The sequence below is a fragment of the Saccopteryx bilineata genome, chromosome 7, assembly GCF_036850765.1.
Source record: "Saccopteryx bilineata isolate mSacBil1 chromosome 7, mSacBil1_pri_phased_curated, whole genome shotgun sequence".
Taxonomy (NCBI): domain Eukaryota; kingdom Metazoa; phylum Chordata; class Mammalia; order Chiroptera; family Emballonuridae; genus Saccopteryx; species Saccopteryx bilineata.
In genome coordinates this window covers 83693790-83710647 of record NC_089496.1, presented here as the reverse complement: position 1 = coordinate 83710647, position 16858 = coordinate 83693790, and the positions used below count along the sequence as shown (strand labels likewise).

The 16858-nt window shown below is 45.0% G+C and overlaps 1 protein-coding gene across 1 annotated transcript in view; it reads left to right on the top strand.

The window, feature by feature from the left end:
• Positions 1–16858, top strand: part of BLNK (B cell linker) — a 94373-nt gene that overhangs the window by 56830 nt on the left and 20685 nt on the right. Inside the window, exons 8-10 of the mRNA XM_066239988.1 lie at positions 125–196; positions 9982–10054; positions 12308–12335. Coding sequence (XP_066096085.1) covers positions 125–196; positions 9982–10054; positions 12308–12335 — 173 coding nt within the window. The remainder of the gene's footprint in view (positions 1–124; positions 197–9981; positions 10055–12307; positions 12336–16858) is intronic.

The following is a 16858-nucleotide window of genomic DNA, read 5'->3' as shown; positions in this document are numbered from 1 at the left end:
TTAATAAGTATTTTTTGCAAATTCTCTGGTCTGAGCTGTCCTTTCCATAGTGCATTTCCCCATAAATGTGAATCCCCTTCAGTAGACTATCTATAATCATTACGTATCTATTTGTGTGTTTAAGCTCCCATGGTGAATAGATCAACCAAGCCAAATAACTCCTCCAGGCCAGCCCCTCCTCCAGCGACAGCTGCAGGTAAAGTATACATGTGATTTGGTGTTTATTTTAAATTGTGGATTTGAGGGTTTGGTTTCTAATCTATTCCAAATACGACAAACAGTTGAGATAAAATATTAAGAAATAATCATTTGTATTTTCAAAATTTTCAATAAATAGTAACAGAAGATCTCATCTTCATCCACTGTCTGGTGGCGCCAATGTTGAAGGAACCCTCCCCGACCCCATGCCCCTGGACCTGGACTAGTAGAGCCCTAGTTTTCATCCTCCCTTGCTGGCTTCTCCTCCTCTCCCTGCTGAGGATGTCTGCATCACTTAGCCCTCAGCCCTTTGCTCTTCTTTCAGGACATCATGGTGGTCAAGGGCTTGGGTTTTGAGCCAAACAGACCTGGGTTGAACTCCCAGTTACAGCTATACACTTTGAGCCTGCATTCACCTCTGCAGGCATCTTATTTTCTCATCTGTAAATGGGGAAAGTGCACAGAGACAGGAGAATTCTGAAATTGTGAATGCAAAACTCTTAATGCAGGGTCTGGCACACAGTAGGTGCTCAGGAAAGAGTATTATCTTTCACTTTTTTTTTTTTTTTTTTTGTATTTTTCTGAAGCTGGAAACGGGGAGAGACAGACAGACTCCCGCATGCGCCCAACCGGGATCCACCTGGCACGCCCACCAGGGGGCGATGCTCTGCCCACCAGGGGGCGATGCTCTGCCCCTCCGGGGTGTCGCTCTGCCGTGACCAGAGCCACTCTAGCGCCTGGGGCAGAGGCCAAGGAGCCATCCCTAGCGCCCGGGCCATCTTTGCTCCAATGGAGCCTTGGCTGCGGGAGGGGAAGAGAGAGACAGGGAGGAAGGAGGGGGTGTGGAGAAGCAAATGTGCGCTTCTCCTATGTGCCCTGGCCGGGAATCGAACCCGGGTTCCCCGCACTCCAGGCCGACGCTCTACCGTTGAGCCAACCAGCCAGGGCTATCTTTCACTTCTTTAGGGCTCATCCATTCTGCTGGCTTCACTTCCCTCGTCTATGGTGATAACTCTCTAGTGTCCAACCCTGACCTGCTTTCCCTCTGAACCCCTTGACAGTCCCACTGCACCCGTCACCTCCCTTGCCTCTGGGCATCCCTATTCCTCTTTGCGTGTCAGCCTCCAAGCCACACATCTCTGAGTGTCTTTCTCAAAGTGTTTTTTCAAGCAAAGGCTGCGATTTCCTGAATTTTCTCTACTCTTTTAGTTGCCATCTAGTCCAAGCTTTCTTCACTTCATCACCTCAAAACTCCTGTCTGTGAGTGTCCCTAGTCATGCCCTTGCCCCTAAGCTCTCTTCTCGTAGTGACTATGTCTGGACTGAACTTCTAAATGCTTCCATGTGTTGCCACTTTTACCCCATCACAAAGTTTTTATCCCATCACTGCTACCAAAACCATGAGCTCCCAATGGCTCCTGTAGGGTCTGGCAACTCCCAAACGGAGCTCCACAAAGCCGCATGGCACCCCACCCTATTACAGCACAGAGGGTTCAGGGGCCTCTCTCCAGGCCCCCTACCCCTTTCTCCCTCTCCCCTCTTCCCATCTCTCTCAGTCAATCTCTCTCTCCCCAGAGCGGAAGGCTGAAAACAAGAGATTGGGAGATCCTTGGGGAAAAATAAAAGAAGAGTTGTGGGTGTTTTTTTTTTACCTTTTTCTAAATTCATGTCTTGTGTAACAATCACCCTATTGACAAGTCTTGGTCTTATTTATCCTCTCCCTAGGAATCTGCAGGCTCTTTGTATCTGGGGAATCTTTTTTTTTTTTTTTTGTATTTTTCTGAAACTGGAAATGGGGAGAGACAGTCAGACAGACTCCCGCATGCGCCCGACCGGGATCCACCCAGCACGCCCACCAGGGGCAACGCTCTGCCCACCAGGGGGCGTCGCCTGGGGCAGAGGCCAAGGAGCCATCCCCAGCGCCCGGGCCATCTTTGCTCCAATGGAGCCTCGGCTGCGGGAGGGGAAGAGAGAGACAGAGAGGAAGGAGAGGGGGAGGGGTGGAGAAGCAGATGGGCGCTTCTCCTGTGTGCCCTGACCGGGAATCGAACCCAGGACTTCTGCATGCCAGGCCGATGCTCTACCACTGAGCCAACCGGCCAGGGCTGTATCTGGGGAATCTTATCTGACTCATTTAACTCCTGGGAACAAACGCCAGCATATCAACCTAATAATGCACCATGACTGCTTCTGTCCCAGCTCCAATGGAGACTCCTGACTCCTAATTCAGGAGAAGGGCTGTTATTACTGGAACAGAAAATCTTTCATTCAAATAGATAAATGAAAACCTAAACCCTCCTTTAGAAGAACAGTGTAATAATCTCTGGTGTTTGCATCTTAAAATGCTCTTATCAAACAAGGATTTTTTCTTCCTAAAACATACCCAATACTCCAATCATTCTGTATTTCATTGGTCCTACCTTTTGGTCTTTGTGTTCTCCCTTTTATGACATTGAATCCTACCTATCTTTCAAGGCCCATGTTGAGGTTTCCCCCTCCAGGAAGCCTCCTATGGTTTCTGGGTCCCTGAGAATTCCACTTACACTTACTTATACCTGCTCTCTAATTACTTTGTGTCTCAGTCATCTCCACAACTACACTGCAAGTTCCTTGAAGACATTGCCTTCAATGTCACTTGCTCAAGAGGCCTTTCTTGACCCCATTTGGGCCAGATCCCCGTGGTGTGCGTGCACTCCTGTAGTTTCCCATACTCCCTTTATCCCCTGGTCCCCCCTGAGTTTGCTCTCTCTCCTCTAAAGCTCTTGGTGTCATATCTTGCTCACAGCTGTGTTTCCAGGGCTTAGACAGGACTGGCTCAGAGTAGGTGCTGAAATGGTGGGTGGGTCAGTTGGCTCAGAGAATGGCTGAGTCCCCAGCAATAGCTGTATTTAAAGAAATCACATGGTACTATCAAGAGGGCATTAGCCCCCTGGATTTATTATTCACTCATTTTCTATTAACCTAGTATAGCAATATTTTTTTTTTGTATTTTTCTGAAGCTGGAAATGGGGAGAGACAGTCAGACAGACTCCCGCATGCGCCCGACCGGGATCCACCCGGCACGCCCACCAGGGGCGACGCTCTGCCCACCAGGGGGCGATGCTCTGCCCCTCCGGGGCGTCGCTCTGCAGAGACCAGAGCCACTCTAGCGCCTGGGGCAGAGGCCAAGGAGCCATCCCCAGCGCCCGGGCCATCTTTGCTCCAATGGAGCCTTGGCTGCGGGAGGGGAAGAGAGAGAGAGGAACGGGGGCGGGGGATGGAGAAGCAAATGGGCGCTTCTCCTATGTGCCCTGGCCGGGAATCAAACCCGGGTCCCCCGCACGCCAGGCCGACGCTCTACCACGGAGCCAACCAGCCAGGGCCAATATTTTAATACTAGAGGCATCAGATGAAGAAACCAAATCTGAACAAGATAATATCCTGATTATATGATTGTTGGCTACAGACAGGAGAAAGTACAAGAGGGAGGAAGTGAGATAATTTGAATGATTAGACTACTTGCATGTGTCTTTGAATAACCTGTTGTCCTTTAAAAGCGTCAGTGCCCTGATAGACATCGTGAAGGGGCTACGGTTTCAGGCTGGTGTTTCTGTCCAAGTACCACACCGTGTCGTTTGCCCCTGGATAATGTTGCTTTTGGCTCTTTGGTGACTACTAAGGTGCGTGCTGCCGTTCCGTAGTGAATTAGGTGCAGGGCAGGCTCTCCCTCCTCTTTGTGATCCAGGCTGAGAAGCCCTGTAGCAGGACTTAGCACAGACTCAAAGCCAGAGAGCTCATTTCCTGCCTCTGACATGTGCAGGTTACCTGACATCCAACAGCTAAGTAATCTCCTCATTTTTTAATGTTCTCCTCTAAACATTGGAGGAGAAAATGCCACTTACGCCTAGAGGTAGTGTGAGAATTAAATGAGTAAATGCATATGAATCCCACTCCTACAATGATAGTTCTTTGTTACTTATTATTGTTATTGCTCAGAATCCCTGGTTTAACCGGCCTAATTTCATGAACAGTCTGGCAGAGTATCCTGTACACATCTCGGCAAACAATTGTGTTTCTTCCTTTTCATATAAAGTTTTACTCTGAATCAGGGTTTCTCAGGCTCAGCACTATTGGCATTTGGGTCAATGTATGGCCAGTAGCCATGGCCACCATCACAGCAGCCTGGCCCATGCAGGTTTGCAAAGGATTCAGACAGATGGTAATGAAACAACGGAGCCAAGAACTGGTGGGCCATCATCTTTATCCTAGCTTGCACCTGGTGGGCAAGTAAAAACACACACTGGACTCCAAAACCCACTCATTCAGTGCTCACAAAGCTACTGACTTATCCGAGTTTCCTAGAATCAAAGGTTTCTAGCTCACCAGACTTATTCACCTCTGTTCCCCATCTCCTTCTCTCTGCACAAACTGGCTTCTCCCTCAGCACTCCACCCATCTTGGATGCTTCTCCTAGCCTCCTCCACGTGGCCTTTCTCTGCCCTGCTTTCTCTGCTCTTCACTCTAATGCTAATCTCAGGAACCGAGAGAGCGAGCAAGCTCCCGGTCTGCCCCACTTTATAGTGTAGAAATCCAAACCTTTAATCCAATATACAAACAAGGAAGTCTCTGATACAAAGTCACTTATCTGAGGCATGATGGGATTCCTTATGGGAGTGCACCACCCCACATCATGCAACCGTCAAGGGTGTGGGGAAAAGCTTAGTCTTAAAACTAAGTCTCAGGCTATAATGACCCTGCCTGCTTACAGCCTGTCCCCCAAACCCAATGCAAACTAAAAGCGAGCAAACATGTATATCATATTTACAAACTTATTTGACCAACAGTCAGATAAGTCTTTGTTGTGGGGGCTGGCTGTCCCTTGCATTGTTGGATATGTAGCAGCACCCCTGGCCTCTGCCCACTAGATGCCAGTAGCCGCTTCATGTCTTCAGACATTGTCAAATGTCCGTGGGGGCACCGTCACTCTCAGTTAAGAATCACTGCTCTAAACAAACTGAAAGCCCTCAAGTCCACTGTGCTTTGTCTCTATAGGATCATTCAGAAGAAGGTGATGCAACTTCTGGCTGACTTGTAGCTTTTGTCAGAAGAGGGTAGACAGGGCTTGTATTTCTGAAATCCCTCTAAGTAAATAGCATTTAAAAAGCATGCTATATTCTTATGTCCTAAAAGAGGGGAGAAGTTTTGGAATTTACAATTCTCCGCTAATATGCAAGTTGATTTTTACCTATGGCACAATTGTTCTGAAGTTATTGAGTTAAATCTCTTTATTGTGTAAGACTTCATGCAGTGTCTGGTGTGCAAGCCCTTAATGATAAGAGGGTTTCTATAACAGCTAAAAGACAGTTAGATCTCAAGGGCTTACAATGCCAACATTGAAATCATTAAGAATTAAGGAAACTTACCAATGTTGTATGTAAAACTGAAGAGAGTGATGCATAAAACATATATGGTAGAAGGAAAAACTAAGGGCAAATTGTTTTCCTAGTTGAGAAACTTTGGTTGCAAAGCCTGCATTAACATAATTTGCTTAATCCAATTAAAACAGCTTATTTTCACTTTTATCATTATGCTTTTGGACATGTCTCCCTTTGTCACATTCCCTATTTCTCTCGGAGTATTCCAACCAAGAACTTGGCTTTATAAGAAAGCAGGAATCCTAGCAGTGAGAAGGGTACCAGGATGTCCTAGCCAGCCATGGCCCTGGGCCTGACTTCAGGGGCACAGAGCAACAGATAGGGTCACTGGCCCGTGAAAAACATGAGTCACGCTCCGTCCTCCCATGAGCATCCATAAGAGCACACCTCTGTTTCACTCATCTTTCCCCAAATAAGGGAGAAGCAGCAAGTGAATGTGCATGAAATCAGGCCCCAGAGTGACATTATGAGGGACTTCTGGAGAGTGCCTGCCTGGGTTTTAAACTCAGATGGCCTTGGTGTTCACCCCACCTACCCTCTCTAGACTGGGTTTGCTGCCGTTGATGTTGAATAGGCTTAGAGATAGCACATTTCTAGCACCTGGTATGTACAGTGCTCAGGGACTGTGGTGGTTGATAACAAGATGCTAAAACAAAACTGCAATAATCATATTTACTGAGTTTCTTTATCAGTTATAATTTTCACTCATTTTTCATGTATAATTCAATGATTTTTATAAATCATTACATTTACAGAGTTTTGTAACCATCACTGCAATCCAGTTTTAGAAAATTTCCATGCCCACCTCAGTTCTAAAAGATCCCGTATGCCCACTTGTGTCCAATGCTCTCCCCCCCCCCCCCCAGGCAACCACCAATCCGCGCTCTGTTGCTATAGCTCTGCCGTTTCCGGCGTTCCCTAGAGACGGAGTTACACAATGTGTAGTTTTTTCCATCTGGCTCCTTTTACTTAGCTTAAACCTCAAATACTTTTAATCCCTTTCCAACAATATTACATTATATTTGGCTGGGTTTTTTTACATTTTAAAATGTGTCTTAGTATCTTACCACAGTAATTGAGTTACATAAGGTAGGTGGTGGTGTCCCCATTTCACAGAAGGGGAAACTGAGATACAGTGGTTTGTAGGAAGCCACCCGGCCAGGTTTCTGGCAGAGAAATAAATAGAATGCTGTCTCCCTGATGCAAAATCCTACGTTTTCCACCAGCTTTGTCCTGCCCCCACCAGAGAATGGACATGCCCCCTCTGATCTGATGGCAGGAGTTATTTATAAGGGCGGAAGGGGAAGGAAGACGTTGGCAGGCTGGAGATATGAAGGGAAGGGAAGTGCAGCAGAAAAGCCAGGAAGTAGATGTGACGACGATAATGATCCCAGGCCAAACGAACGCATGGCTTTGAAGAAGAAGGAACACCCCCTGGGAGGAAATTCTGCCCAAGGCCTTCATTACACTTCCTTATTTTTCAGATAGGGTTTTCTGTTCCTTTTTCCTGAAATTTTTATGAAAATCTATGAGTAGTCAAGTGTATTTTTAAGGGTCAATCTCAGGGATGAAGGACTTGAAGAACAGTATCAATTTGATACAGTAGCTAACAACACATAACGGGACTCGTAATACATATTCAGATGACATTTCAGTTTATTGTGACATGAAATGTTACAAATTCTAAATGTAGTCTCTTTTTCAAAATGTTTATGAAAATCACATCTAGGTCAGGTGACGTGTAAGTAGGGGTGTCCTGGGAGGAGAATTCCCCCATGGGGTGCTGGCGAAGGTGGCTCCTGGAGTCAATCCCGCCCACTCTGTGCCGCTGAGTATTCTGGAAATGGTCCCCACATAGAATTGTGTGTAGCGCCCTGGCCAGTTGGCTCAGCGGTAGAGTGTGGGCCTGGCGTGCGGGGGACCCGGGTTCGATTCCAGGCCAGGGCACATAGGAGAAGCGCCCATTTGCTTCTCCACCCCCACCCCTTCTTCCTCTCTGTCTCTCTCTTCCCCTCCCGCAGCCAAGGCTCCATTGGAGCAAAGATGGCCCGGGCACTGGGGATGGCTCCTTGGCCTCTGCCCCAGGTGCTAGAGTGGCTCTGGTCGCGGCAGAGCGACGCCCCGGAGGGGCAGAGCATCGCCCCCTGGTGGGCAGAGCATCGCCCCCTGGTGGGCGTGCCGGGTGGATCCCGGTCGGGCGCATGCGGGAGTCTGTCTGACTGTCTCTCCCCGTTTCCAGCTTCAGAAAAATACAAAAAAAATAAATTAATTAATTAAAAGAATTGTGTGTAGAAGGGATTGGGGGTACAGGTTGGTGGCTGCAGGACGGCCGCGGAGATGTAGATCACTGCATAGAAAATATGGCCAACAACGTCGTAATGGCGGGGTATGGGGCCAGTTGGGGGCTTAAAGTATCGGAGGGACCAGTTTGGAGAGTGTGTAATCGTCTGGCCACTGTGCTGTGCATCTGAAACTAATACAGAATAATATTGAATGTAAACTGTAACAGAAAAAAAAAAAGAACCAGAAAAGAACCATGTGTAGAAAAAGAGCAGATGGACTCTGAGGGAAAGCACAAAGGCCTCTCTGGTAAAGCACAAGCGAATAAACTTTCAGATCTCTATTTTTAATACTTCTTGAGGCCTTTTCTTTTCTGTGTTTGGAATAGGTGGTCCTGTCAGATGAGGTGGCATGCGGTACATATTCGATCCCGTTACAGATTCTGAAAGAACAGGGGCCTGGTTTTCCTCCTTCCCTCTCCAGCCCTCTAACAGAGTACCCTCATGTGCTTTACATGTCCCAGGGCCTCAGTAATTCCTGGTAACTGATAACCGCACCAGTGTTTCTGTATGCGTGCTTTATCTCACACACTAAAGTACTATCTACTGAGGGCAAGTCCAACCTGCGTTTACAGACTATCCTCTCTAAGTCCTTTAGGAATGTGGACTTACAAATACACGTTCTTTTTTTGTTTGTTTGTTTCTTAAGTGAGAAGCAGGGAGGCAGACAGACAGACTCCTGCATGTACCCTGATCGGGATCCACCTGGCAAGCCCCCTACCAGGTGATGCTCTGCCCATCTGAGGCGTTACTCTGTTGCTCGGCAACCAAGCTATTTTAGCACCTGAGGCAAGGCCATGGAGCCATCCTCAGCACCCCGTGCCAACTTGCTCCAACTGAGCCATGGCTGCGGGAGGGGTAAAGAAAGATAAACAAAAAAAAAAGAAGGGAGAGGGGGAGGGGTGGAGAAACAGATGGTCACTTCTCCTGTGTGCCCTGACTGGGAATTGAACCTGGGACATCCACATGCCAAGCTGACGCTCTATCACTGAGCCACCAGTCAGGGCAATGTAGGTTCTTAAAAAAATATTTATTCAGTTCAATTTAATTCAATAAATAGGTTTGTCTCACTGAGCAGTAATGTCCAGGCAGGTGAGCACTAGCTTAAGATCAGACAGACAGGATAGACTGAACACAGCTGGCTTAGCCACTGGCCTCCCACCTTCCAGGCCTGCTCCTTACCCCAGTGGGGAGGCTCTGCTTCTTTCTCATCTTCCTCCCTCATAGTGATTGTCTGGCTTCTATCTTCAGGGAGGAAGAGGGGAAATTGGGTGCAGTGGGCAAGGCCCTCTGGATCTCTTCTGTGACCTCAGAAATGAGGTCAGGGCAGTAGCTTGCCACTTGCCTCAATCTGTCTGTTTGAGCAGTGGGCAAAGGCCCTGAGAATGCAGAACTGAATGAATGAGCATCCGCGAAAGTGAGGTTAGTAGGTACCAGTGCTTCGTGATTATGAGTGAGCAGTGTCAATAGGTATGCACCAGGGGTGGTGGGTCTGTGCCCTGTCTCCGGGCGCCTCTGGTGTGTACTTACGTGCAAGCGTGCGCTCCTGCTCCCTCCCACAGGAGTCCCTGAGTGGCTCTCACTGAGCCCACAGAGTCTGTTTGTCCCACGAGGGAAACAAGAAGGTCGCTAGAAAATATTATTGACTATATTCCCTATACTGTGCCTTACATCCCCATGACTGTTTTGTAACTATCCATTTGTACATCTCATTCCCTTCACCTTTTTCACCCAGTGCCCCAACTCCCCTCCGTTCCGGCAACCCTCAGTCTGTTCTCTGTATCTATAATGAAGTCCCTAATTCACATCCTGGTTCTGAGACAAATAATGGACATTTAAAAATAATGTTTCATCACCTTTGCTTACAGGTTTCCCCCAACAGCTTCAAGGTAACTACCTACATACGCTTAACTAAAAGTAATAGCAACAAATGTGCATGTATTTCTGAGTCAGTCTAAAAAGGCCAGCCTACCTGTGACCGTCATCCCAGATTCAGGAGTTGGACACTGACCCGTGTACATGTTTGTGCAGGTCGCAGCAGCGGAGCCTGGGACTATAAGTCATCTCCTTTACCTGCTGTGCCGTCCCCACTCCCCAGGACCGGGTGAGTACCAGTCGCAGAGAAGCGGCTCTGTGTGACTGGAGGGGATGTTCCCACCGCTGCTGTGAGCAGGTTGTGCCTGGAATCCCAAGAGAGTCCTGCCCGAGAACCGGGGTGTGGGGGGGGTGCTCTTCTGCTGTTTCCATCTGGAAGCGCACACCTGCCAAGCTCAGATACAGTACATTACATTACAATAGGTGTTCTCCCGAAGAGGGTGGAAACGAAATCCTACCGCCCTGTTCTCCTCCACACCCCCCCCCATGCTTCAAGTTGTTCTAGGGGTGCCTCTGCTGAAATAGAAAACCAGTAGGCTTTCCTCCCATAAACGTCTAGTTAAATCTTGAGTCTTTTACCCTACAATGCTCCACAAAACAGATGCCCCAGCACCCAGAGGCGGATTTTATGGCGGGCGCACCAGGCGTGCCCTGGGCCCCACTTCTGAAGGGCCCCGTGAAACCCCAACTTTACACTTTTTTCTAATGTAAGGGGCCCAATATTTTCTTCTGCACCCAGGGCCTCAACCGACCTTAATTTTCCTCTGCCAGCACCTGAATAATTTTAAAGCCAGTGAGGAGGTTTAATCGTTACTTTCTATTCATCTTCTAAGCAGTTAACAATCTCTAAACTAACACGTGGTTCATGCAGCACACACTGGGCTGTTCAATCAGAGCAACACTGCCAAGGTTCCTTCCAAAGGTGAGATAAGAGAAACACTCTTTCAAAGGGCTTTGTAAACTGTCAGGTGAGGATTGTAATGCGCTAATATTCCAGCGACCCCACAATTTTTTTTTTTCCTTTTTTTGTCCGAAGCTGGAAACGGGGAGGCAGTCAGACAGACTCCCGCATGCGCCGGACCGGGATCCACCTGGCACACCCACCAGGGGGCGATGCTTTGCCCACCAGGGGGCGATGCTTTGCTCCTATGGGACGTCGCTCTGTTGCGTCCAGAGCCATTCTAGCGCCTGAGGAAGAGGTCACAGAGCCATCCCCAGTGCTCGGGCCATCTTTGCTCCAATGGAGTCTCGCTGCGGGAGGGGAAGAGAGAGACAGAGAGGAAGGAGAGGGGGAGGGGTGGAGAAGCAAATGGGCGCCTCTCCTGTGTGCCCTGGCCGGGAATCGAACCCGGGACTCCTGCACGCCAGGCCGACGCTCTACCGCTGAGCCAACCGGCCAGGGCCTCGACCCCACAATTTTAAAGTGGCTTAATAGATTGTTGTAAAAGCATGTTTAAATGTGTCTCAGCTGGCCTGCATTTTGCCCCTGTGTAAAGCAAAGTTCTTAATTTCAGGGATGTTTATTAAGCAAAACTCCCCTCTGGGGCTCAGCTTTATCACTTTGGGCAAGTTAGTGAATCTCTTTGAGCTCCTGTCCTAATCTCTAAAATGTAGTAATAATATCCATTTTTAAGAAGGTTGTTGTGAAGCTTAAACAACATGTGAGGAGCCTAACCCAGTGCCAGGTATTTAAGAGGCACTTGGGAATGGTTAGTACTCTTCCTCCACCCTTCCAGCACTCAGCCAAAAACAAAGCAAAAGAGACAGTCAGACAGACAGACAGTGATAAAATAAGCACAGAAGAGAAGCTTTAAACCTTAGCAATACGATTCCAATCTCTATAAAACCAACCAGAATGTTAGCTTAGGTAAGCACCTTCAGGACTACAAATCACAGCGATTTTCAAACTTGTGTTGGTCTTGGATTTCTCTGTCCAGAATGAAATCCCAGGCAGAGGTCTAGTAGAAAATAGTCCCCTAGAAGCAGGCAGAAGTTGGCACGAGGAGGTGCCAGCTGCAGCCTCACCTGCATGGCCACCCTCATATCCCGTCTCCATCCCCAGGTAGTAGCCCAGGGTGCAGCTGGAGGAGGAGAGGGCTCTGTGTACACATTGAAAACACTGATCCTGGTCCTCATTGTACAGATGAGCAACCTATATCTCCAACTGTTCTCACTGCCAGAGAAAGAAGCTGGAGATTCCAGTAATTAATAGCAGAACTGGAACAAGAGCTCAGTTATGCTGACTCCCTGGCGACTGGTGCTCCTGTTTATCCCTAATCACCCCTCTGCCATCTGCCGGTGGACTCTCTCTGAGGTGGGGGAGAGGGTCCTGCTTCCTCGGTCTCCACTCTTCAGGACAGTCTTCCTACACACTCGTATTACTTCCACTGCTCTAATTTATATTTGACAATAGAATGACAAGCAGATGGTTCCACTTTATCTTTCTGTGTTTTAACAAAGCCAATCTTTTTTTATCCTCCAGGAGAAAGCCAGCTACACCACTGAAGACAGTAAGTTAATTTTGCTGTTAAACACATTTCATATTTCCCACAATGTTTATTCTTATCCACTTATTTAAAGTTGACTGTTTCCAGCGAAGGTGAACACAGCAGTCTTAGCAATGGCAGGTGTTGCTTGGGCAGTCGGGGAAAACTTGGCATCTTCAGTTAGCCGGGGAAGACGATGCCTGCGGGGAGTTCATCCTCATTTGACCCTGGCGGCCTCACTCAGTGGCAGTAGCAGATGAGCAGCCAGGCTCTCTGCCTCCCATGACATCTGTCTTCCCCTTGGGGATCCCCTGTGTCTACTTCGCACCCCTCTGGCCAGAGACCTGACAGTTGTGTATCAGGCACAACATAAACCTGACTAACCTCAGATTCTGGCCAGAACAAAGGGAACCTGGACCAGCCCACTATTCAAGGAAGCTCACCTTGACCTGGTATCTATTCTGTAACCTGACATTTATAATCATTCAGCAAACGCTGAGACGGTGGGGTCCTGAGATGAAAGCCAGGTGCCCATCCCCACTGCACAAGCGCTACTGCCAGACACCTGCTAGGGGTATGGTACCCATCAACCCTCCTGACAGAGCAGGGAGGTCCCAACACCACACGACATTGCTCCTTCCATGAGACACCTCCAGTTAGTTGTTACTTAATGCAAAGGGTAGACTGGAGACTGTATGATTTTTGTTGTTGTTTTAGTTTATTTTTATTTTTAAATTTTATTTAAAGAATTAACTTTAACATGGTGACATTGATCAATTAGAATACACAGGTTTCAGGTAAACATTTCTATAGCATTTGAACTGTTGATTATGTTGTATACCCATCACCCAAAGTCAAATCATTTCCTATCACCTTATATTTGTCCCCCTTTACATTCTTTCCCCCAACACCCCCTTCCCCTTGGTAACCACTTCACTTTTATCTATGTCCAGGAGACTCAGTTTTATATCCCACTTATGTATGAAATCAAACAGTTCTTAGCTTTTTCTGATTTACTTATTTCACTCAGTATAACGTTCTCAAGGTCCATCCGTGTTGTAGTAAATATCACAATGTCATTTCTCATGGTTGAGCAGTAGTCCATTGTATATATGTACCACATCTTCTTTATCCAATCCTTTATCAAGGGACACTTTGGTTGTTTCCATGTCTTGGCTACTGTGAATAATGCTGCAATAAACATGGGGGTGAATGTGTCTTTATACGCCAGTGTTTTCGAGTTTTGGGGGTAGATTCCCTGTAGAGGGATTGCTGGGTCGTATAGTAGTTCTATTCTTTTTTTTATTTTTTTTATATTTATTATTATTTTTGTAGGTGTTTACTTTTTGATTTTTTTTTTGAGATTGGTGTTTGTTTTTTTATCTTATTTTTTATTTATTTCTTCATTTTGGAGAGGAGAGAGAGAGACAGAGAGAGAGAAGAGACAGAGAGAGAGAAGGGGGGAGGAGCTGGAAGCACCAACTCCCATATGTGCCTTGACCAGGCAAGCCCAGGGTTTCGAACCGGCAACCTCAGCATTTCCAGGTCGACGCTTTATCCACTGCGCCACCACAGGTCAGGCCAGTAGTTCTATTCTTAATTTTTTGAGGAACCATTATACTTTCTTCCATAATGGTTGTACTAATTTGCATTCCCACCAGCAGTGAATGAGGGTTTCTTTTTATTACCTGTCTTGTTAATAATAGCCAATCACACAGGTGGGAAGTGGTATCTCATTGTAGTTTTGATTTGCATTTCTTGAATAGCTAGTGAAGATGAGCATCTTTTCATACATCTGTTGGCCATTTGTATGTCCTCTTGGGAGAAGTGTCTGTTCAGGTCCTCTCCTCATATTTTAATTGGATCGCTTGCTTGTTTGTTGCTGAGCTTTGTCAGTTCTTTATATATTTTGGATATTAACTCCTTATCAGAGCTGTTGTTTTCAAATATCATTTCCCATTTTAGTTGGCTGCCTATTTGTTCTGTTGTCAGTTTCTTTTGCTGTGCAGAAGCTTCTTAGTTTGATATAGTCCCATTCATTTATTTTTGCCTTCACTTCCCTTGCCTTTGGTTCAAATTCATAAATTGTTCTCTATGGCCAAGGTCCATGAGTTTAGTACCTATGTTTTCTTCTATGTAATTTATTGTTTCGGATCTTATATTTAGGTGTTTGATCCATTTTGGATTAAATTTTGTTCAGGGGAACAAACTGTAGTCAGGTTTCATTCTTTTGCATGTGGCTTTCCAATTTTGCCAGCACCATTTATTGAAGAGGCTTTCTTTTCTCCATTGTATGTTTTTGGTTCCTTTGTTGAAGATGATATGTCCATATATATGTGGTTTTATTTCTGGGCTCTCAATTCTGTTCCATTCGTCTGTATGTCGGTTTTTCTGCCAATACCATGCTGATTTGATTATCGTGGCTCTATAGTATAATTTGAAGTAAGGTAGTGTGATACCCCCAGCTTTATCCTTTTTCCTCAGGATTGCTTTAGCTATTCAGGGTTTTTATGGTTCCATACAAACCTGGTAATTTTTTGTTCCATTTCTCTAAAAAATAAAATTGGAATTTTGATGGGGATTACATTAAATTTGTTTATTGCTTTAGGAAATATGGTCATTTTAACTATGTTGATTCTTCCAATCCATGAACATGGAATATTTTTCCATTTCCTTGTGTCTTTTTCAATATCTTTTAATAATGTTTTGTAGTTTTCAGTACATAGGTCCTTCACATCCTTTGTTAAATTTATTCCTAGATATTTTATTTTTTGTTGTTGCAGTTGTAAACAGAATTTTTTTTAGTTCACTTTCTGATGTTTCATTGTTGGTGTATAGGAAAGCAGTGGAATTTTGTATATTGATTTTATATCCTGTGACTTTACTATATTGGTTTCTTGTTTCTAATAGTTTTTTGATGGAGTCTTTGGGGTTTTCTATATACATGTCACCTGAAGAAAATGATAACTTAACTTCCTCTTTCCTGATACGAAGGCTTTCTTTTTCTTTCTCTTGCCTGATCACTCAGGCAATAACTTCCAGAACTATGTTGAATAAGAGTGCAGAGTAGGGGCAGCCTTGTCTTGCTTCTGATTTTAGAGGAAAAGCTATCCTTTTTTCATAATTCCATATGATATTAGCTAATGGTTTATCATGTTTGGCCTTTATTATGTTGAGGCACTTTCTTTCTATTCCAATTTTATTGAGTGTTTTAAATATAAAGGGATGTTATATCTTATTGAATGCCTTTCCTGCATTTATTGATAGGGTCATATGACTTTTGTTCTTTCTTTTATTGAGGTGGTATATTATGTTAATCATTTCCCTATGTTGAACCATCCTTATGCTCCTGGAATGAATCCCACTTGATTGTGGTGTATTTTTTTAATGTGTTGTTGTATTCGATTTGCTAGTATTTTGTTTAGGATTTTTTGCATCTGTATTCATTAGGGATATTGGTCTGTAGTTTTCTTTTTGTGTGTGTGTTATCCTTGCCAGGTTTTGGTATGAGGGTTATGTTGGCTTCATAAAATGTGTTGGAGAGTATTGCTTCTATTTTTCTGAAAGACTTTGAGAAGGATAAATATCAACTCTTCTTTGAATGTTTGGTAGAATTCACCAGTGTAGCCATCTGGTCCTGGACTTTTGTTTTGGAGGAGGTTTCTGATAGTTTCTATTTCCTCCTTGCTTATAGGTCTGTTTAGGTTTTCCACTTTTTTGTGACTCAGTCTAGCAAGATTGTATAGTTCTAGGAACTTATCCATTTCCTCTAGGTTGTTGAATTTGATGGCATATAATCTTTCATAATGTTCTACTATGATCCTTTGTCTATCTATGATGTCTGTGGTAATTTCTCCTCTTTCATTTTGGATTATATTTATATGAGTCCTTCCTCTTTTTTCCTGAGCGAGTCTAGCCAGTGTTTTGTTGATTTTATTGATCTTTAAAAAAAAAACAGCCCTTTGTTGTATTAATTTTTTCTATCTTTTTTTTTTTTTTTGGTTCTCTATTTCATTTAGTTCTGCTCTAATTTTTATTATTTCCTTTCTTCTGCTGACTTTGGGTTGGTTTCCTTCTTCTTCTTCTAGTCCCTTGAGGTGTGGTGTTAGGTTAGGGATCTCTCTTGTTTCTTGATATAAACCTGTAATGAGATAAACTTCCCTCTTATTACTGCTTTCACTGCAACTCAGAAATTTTGTTATGTCATGTTGTCATTTTCATTTGTCTGTATATCTCTTTTGATCTCTGCTTTTATTTCTTCTTTGAACTAGTCATTTTTTTAGAAGTATGTTGTTTAATGTCCTTGTTTTTGTGGGTTTCTTCACTTCCTTTTTACAGCTGAACTCTAATTTCAAAGCCTTATGATTAGAAAATATGCTTGGTATAATTTTAATCTTCCTGAATTTGTTGATGTTAGTTTTGTGGCCCAACATATGGTCTATCCTTGAGAATGTTCCATGCACACTGGAGAATAATGTATAATCTGACATTTTGGGATGAAATGTCCTATAAATGTCCATTTGGTCCAAAGTGTTGTTTAAGGCTAA